At 44.6% G+C, this 6067-nt stretch overlaps 1 protein-coding gene across 1 annotated transcript; it reads left to right on the forward strand.

Moving 5' to 3' along the window:
* Positions 1 to 1455: 1455 nt before the first annotated feature.
* LOC121569865 (UDP-glucuronosyltransferase 2A1-like) lies at positions 1456 to 3316 on the forward strand. The gene has a single exon (XM_041881124.2). It carries the CDS (start codon positions 1517 to 1519, stop codon positions 3107 to 3109), a length of 1593 nt encoding a protein of 530 aa, XP_041737058.1. The 5' UTR covers positions 1456 to 1516; the 3' UTR covers positions 3110 to 3316.
* The last annotated feature ends 2751 nt before the right edge of the window (positions 3317 to 6067 follow it).

A 6067-nucleotide genomic window follows, 5' to 3' on the forward strand; every position in this document is an offset into this window, starting at 1 on the left:
TTGTAATAATTTAAATGGTCAATGAATCGCAACTACATTGACAGCAAGGCATAATTGATTTATGAATCCTAAACAGGTCTTTTGTGGGGATCATTTGTAACAATTATTCTTCATACTGGTTGGCTATTTGTTAGTGTTGTTACTTCTTACAGGAAATAGAACAATTAGCTCCATTGTTACGTACTGTAGGTACCTGAAGTAAGACAGAGGTTGTCATGTAAATTAAACACTGTGTTCCGATTTCTATGCACACACGAATTGTCTAGAAGTATGTTGAGGCAGATGTTTGTTATTTGCAATACATTTAGACATTTTTTCAACTATCATGAGAGAACCCTTTGAAATATTTTTCCACCAGCCGGAGAGAGAGTCACTCAGCTCCAGGTGTCTCTGATACCTTTAGAGTGGAACAGCTTTTTCACCTGGGCCACTCCATATTCACCCACCTGTGAGCCATGATCCATCCAATCCTGTTTTTGATCCCAGCTGTGAGCACTCTCCACCATCCTGCTCCTGTTTTCCTTCCCTCTCCTCCTCGCTATCAGGGGGAAGCATTTCCCGGTCGCACAGTTTCCTGCCAGGGAAGTTAAAGCAGGTAGAGTTGCAATCTCACCTGTCATATTACAGCTGCTACCTCATCCTGCCTGCAACTCTTTGTCTGTGCGTGTCAATGCGATCATGTTAATATCCTCTTATTTAATGTCCTCTTATGTAGCTTATAGTGTAGCTTGTAGTTTGTCAATGTCTGCTAATAATGTCAGTAAATCAAGGTCACAAAATCCACCAAACCACCATGCGAATGCATAAAAAAACCTCATCCCCAATATTGATCTCATGGGCACAACACTGGACATTACGTTAATAATTTGTTTTCTCCAGATTTGTTTTCCCCTTTCCTCTGATCTCAGTCCATGTATAAAGTGTAGAGGTGGACTGGTAAAGGATGACACCTTTCATCAAGCTTGACACTCTATCTGAGTCCCAAATGGCACCCTATTTCCTTTATGGTGCACTACTTTTGACCAGGGCCCATCAGGCTCTCATCAAAAGTAGTGCACTATAAAGGGAATAGGGTGCCATTTGGGACACGTCCAGAGTGACTCAGCCCATTCGTTTCTCCCCTCTGCAATAACAAAACTCTCCTGACTAATTTCCTGGGCCAACATTCCTGCCCAGGATTTGGAGGAGATTACCATTCTGCTCCCGACGCCTGTGAGGTTTTGATCCCACTGGTACCTATTATGACTGAACAGTGTGTTGCTGGCAGGACTTACATGCAGCTAGCTGCTTGACTCAGGGTAGGAACAAGCAGAACAAGCAGGGTTACTCTCTGTGTGTGCTTGCCTTTACCTTTCACACCGAAAGACCAAGGCGGTGGCTCGCTTATCTGGTGTTATGTGACTGGAGGAATCCTATAGTACTACAATACAGAGTTCAACTTCATCAGTTAATGATTGGTTGACTTTGGAAAGAGTTTCAAAACGCTTGGTTTTCAACACGTTTCCATACAGTCACGATGAAGCTGACACGGTATATCTCTGCGTGTGTGTTCGCACAGTTATGTATCATAGGGAGTGTAAACTGTGGAAAAATATTAGTTTGGCATACTGAAGGCAGTCACTGGATCAACCTCAAGCCTGTATTGGACACTTTGATTGACAGAGGACACAGTGTTACAGTGCTGGTGCAGAGTGCCTCTGTTTACATGGACCCCACGGAAAAGGCTCGCTTCAGCTACGAACCATTCAACGTCTCCATCTCAATGCAAGAGATGAGCGATTTATTTGAGGAGTTAATCCACTTTTACATGTACGAGATAGATCACCTGAGCTACTTGCAGATCCATTGGAAGGGGTATCATCTTGCAAAAAGAGATTTAAAGTTTTCCATACAGATCTGTGACGGACTGCTGAGGTCAGAGACCGTCATGAGGAGACTGAGAGAGGCCAAGTACGATGTTCTGTTATCCGATCCAATCTACCCCTGCAGTGACCTGGTGGCTGAGGATCTGGGCATTCCTCTGGTCTACTCCCTGCGCTTCTCTATTGCCCACATGTGGGAGAGGCTCTGTGGGCAGCTGCCTTCTCCACCATCCTTTGTCCCTGGTGCCATGATCAAGTTAACCGATGAAATGAGCTTCACTGAAAGACTGTTGAACTTCCTCTTCTATGCATCCCAGGACATGATGGCATACGGTTATTGGCAAGACATAGACGCCTACTACAGTGAGATTCGAGGGAAGCCATCAACCTATTGTGAGGTGATGGGCCAAGCTGACTTGTGGCTGATCCGGACATACTGGGACTTTGACTACCCTCGTCCTTTCCTCCCTAACTTCAAGTTTGTGGGGGGAATCCACTGCAAGCCTGCCAGGCCCTTACCAGAGGACATGGAGGAGTTTGTGCAGAGCTCTGGAGATGACGGCATTGTGGTGTTCACCCTCGGATCCATGATCAAGAACCTCACCACAGAGAAGGGGAACATGATCGCCTCAGCCCTGGGGCAGATTCCCCAGAAGGTCCTGTGGAGGCTCAGCGGGGAGAAGCCTGAGACCCTGGACCCCAACACCAGAGTCTTCGACTGGATCCCGCAGAATGACCTGCTGGGTCACCCCAAGACCAGAGCCTTCATCACCCACGGTGGAACCAATGGCATCTACGAGGCCATCTATCATGGGGTCCCCATGGTGGGAATTCCTATGTTCGCTGACCAGCCGGACAACATGGTCCACATGAAGGCCAAGGGGGCCGCGGTCATCATGGACTTCAACACCATGAAAACCCAGGATCTGGTGGATGGACTCAACGCTGTGATCAACGAGCCATCGTATAAGGAGAATGCCTTGAGGTTGTCTAGGATCCACCATGACAGGCCCATCAGTCCCAAGGATGAAGCGGTGTTCTGGATAGAGTTCACCATGAGGAATAAAGGGGCCAAGCACCTGAGGGTCCAGGCCCACGAGCTCACCTGGTACCAGTACCACAGCCTGGACGTGTTCGCTTTCCTTCTGGCCATCGTGCTGCTGCTCACCCTCCTCTTCATCAAAACATGCCTCTTCTGTGTCCGGAGGTGCTGTTATGGAGCGAAGTCCAAACGGAAGACAGAGTGACAGGTTCAACACCAGCAAATTTCCATATTTTTCCGTCCTTAAATGTCGTAAAGAGTTGAGACCAGGATTTATAGTCTTACATTGTACATTTCTCTGATTATTCAGGTCATTTCCATTTGACTTTGTATCCCTTTCTCGATCTTATTGAAATTGATAGGCTTGATATTGATATAATGAAGTATTTGCTTAAATTGCATTTCCCTCTAACATTGTCTGGAATTCTTGTCATTTTTAAGTAACCTATTACACTCAAGATCCTTGCACAACAGACACAAGAGAAAACAATAGATTTTACAGTGGGAGGGAAGGCAGATGAAAAGAAAGAGACAGCAGAGAGGTGGGAGTGGGAAAGACCACAATAAATGGGGCTCAATGAGCCGGTGAACACTGCGGTAATACAACAAGTTGCTCAATTAGACATAAGAAATCCCCCACATTGAGTCATCATATAGACTTGGCCATGCTGACAGTCTCAGACTGGATAATGTGTTTTGTGTTTGAAACTGCAGTAGCTGGTGGCAGGGATAAAATTGAACGATGACCGCAAACAAGTCTCTGACCTTTGAATAGTTACAAACTTCAGCTGGCGACATTTGAATGTCTGCCTCTAGGTGGGATAGCGGCCTTTGTGTGTGTGCTTATATGTGTTCTATTTCACACATGTACAAGTGTGTATATACGCATGTGTGAATTGGAAATGTGTTTTTTGCACATCCCAACTCCGAGATACTCTCGGAGAATGGGGTCACTGCCAGGGTCTGCCATTATGGAGCAATTAGGGTTAAGTGCCTTGCTCAAGGGCACATCGACATATTTTCACCTTGTTGACTTGGGAATTCGAACTAACGACCTTTCGGTTACTGACCCAACGCTCTATCGCTAGGCTACCTGCAGCCTGTGTCTGTGTGTGTGTGTGTGTGCGCACACAGTATGTTCACAACAACAAGAGTGAAAGTCTGATCTGTATTGAGTAGCATGAACTGGGATTAACCCCTATGTCCAGATTTTATTCATCCACAAGACCCAGAATGAGTCAGAAATGTAGCAAGCCTAAAATCCATAATCTGATCTTTGACATACTCTAGCTATAAAAAAAAAAAAACTTTAACTAGTTAAGCCCACGTGAGGGTAAACCCTAGTCAGAAGACCTCTAATTATTTCCTGTAAACATTAAAGACTACGATTCTGGAAGAGCTCAAATTTAGAAGGTATTGATTTGAATTAGTAATCCTATTCGCTAAGCCCTTCATAATGTGCGTACTAAGCACCCCACAGGCTTGACTAATGCAGAGGGAAGCTCAGCAGCACACCTCCCACACTAGTTTCTATCAACTCCGGCAGCTCGGCTGCTGGATCCTATTCCATTGAACATAATTGCCTGTGTTGATGATTGAGGAGGTGGAGATGGAGCACACTGCATACTAAAGATGACTAATTGCCTAAGTGGCACTGGAACTGTCGGAAGGGCATCAACAAAAACAAACGCTAAAACAAACAGAGTGACTCACTCACTCCAAGTAGACTGAGTAGAAATGTTGAGCTGTTGGCTACGCTTGAAAAAAAAAGACATAATTGTTTGGCTATTATGTGAGCCTCTTAATCAGGGAAACCAGCTTCACATTTTGCATTTTACATATAGTACTTGTATTATATTTATTACAGTGCATACGGTATTGAGTACCACAGTATGAGTCATAAAACCTGGAAATGGTACCATTCATTTTTTAAATCTCGGATTTTAGACCTACTTCAAATAAGGTCTGTGTTTCGTATAGGCTTACACTGGCGTGACGTTTTGATAACTGTGCAAATCTCTCGGACAAGGTAACTATTATCAATAATTAGCATTGCGAAATAAAACTCACCTTGTCCGAGAGAGAATTACACGGCTATCAAAAAGTCACGCCAAGGTAAGCCTAAACCATACACACAATTAATGAGATTTTCTGGTAAAAATTCACAATGTGAAAATTGAATGGTTGATCCACTGTGGTGATGAGTATACCTCCCTTGTGCCCTCAGAACAGCCTCAATTTGTCAGGGCATGGACTCTACAAGGTGTCGAAAACATTCCACAGGGATGCTGCCCACGTTGACTCCAATGCTTCCCACAGTTGTGTCAAGTTGGCTGGATGTCCTTTGGGTGGTGGACCATTCTTGATACACACGTGAAACTGTTAAGCGTGAAAAACCCAGCAGCGTTGTAGTTCTTGACACAAACCGGTGCACCTATTACCATACCCCGTTCAGAGGCACTTAAATATTTTGTGTTTCCCATTCACCCTCTGAATGGCACACATACTACACAATCCACATCTCAAGGCTTAAAAATCCCTCTTTAACCTGTCTCCCCCCCTTCATCTACACTGATTTAAGTGGATTTAACAGGTGACATCAATAAGGGATTATAGCTTTCACCTGGATTCACCTGGTCAGTCTGTCATGGAAAGAGCAGGTGTTCTTAATGTTTTGTATACTCAGTGTAGTGTATACTGTATATACAGTATAGAGTTTCCATGGAGGAAGGGAGGAGGCCATTCCCCCAGTTACAGATAAGAAACTAGTGCTAATAATGCCCTTGCCTCTTTAATAAGTCAAAGTATAGTGGCTGAGGATATTCCCACTCATTACACCCATTTTACAAAACAACTATCTGCCTCCTAGTTACAGCACACTCTCTACTCAACTATGGTCATTAAAATAATGAGAGACAGCACAGGCTTAATGACTTGCTACCCGGATGGTTTGGTCTGCCGGTCAAAAACACTGTGTTGTCAGTAGGGCCAGGAGTTTTTCATAACCGCCTTTGGAAACTAAAAAGGAAACTGACAAAACTTAGGGAACCTAAGAAGGAAACACTCTAGTTATCACAGTGGACCACAATTGTGCACTGAATGATTCAGTGGTGAATGACACTCGCAGTGGTCATTCAGAGATAGGAACATGGCTGAGTTGAGC

Source organism: Coregonus clupeaformis, chromosome 7, assembly GCF_020615455.1.
Source record: "Coregonus clupeaformis isolate EN_2021a chromosome 7, ASM2061545v1, whole genome shotgun sequence".
Taxonomy (NCBI): Eukaryota; Metazoa; Chordata; class Actinopteri; order Salmoniformes; family Salmonidae; genus Coregonus; species Coregonus clupeaformis.

Coding starts and splice junctions, on each gene's coding strand:
- LOC121569865 (XM_041881124.2), top strand. CDS start 1,517: ATGAAGCTGACACGGTATATCTCTGCGTGTGTGTTCGCACAGTTATGT.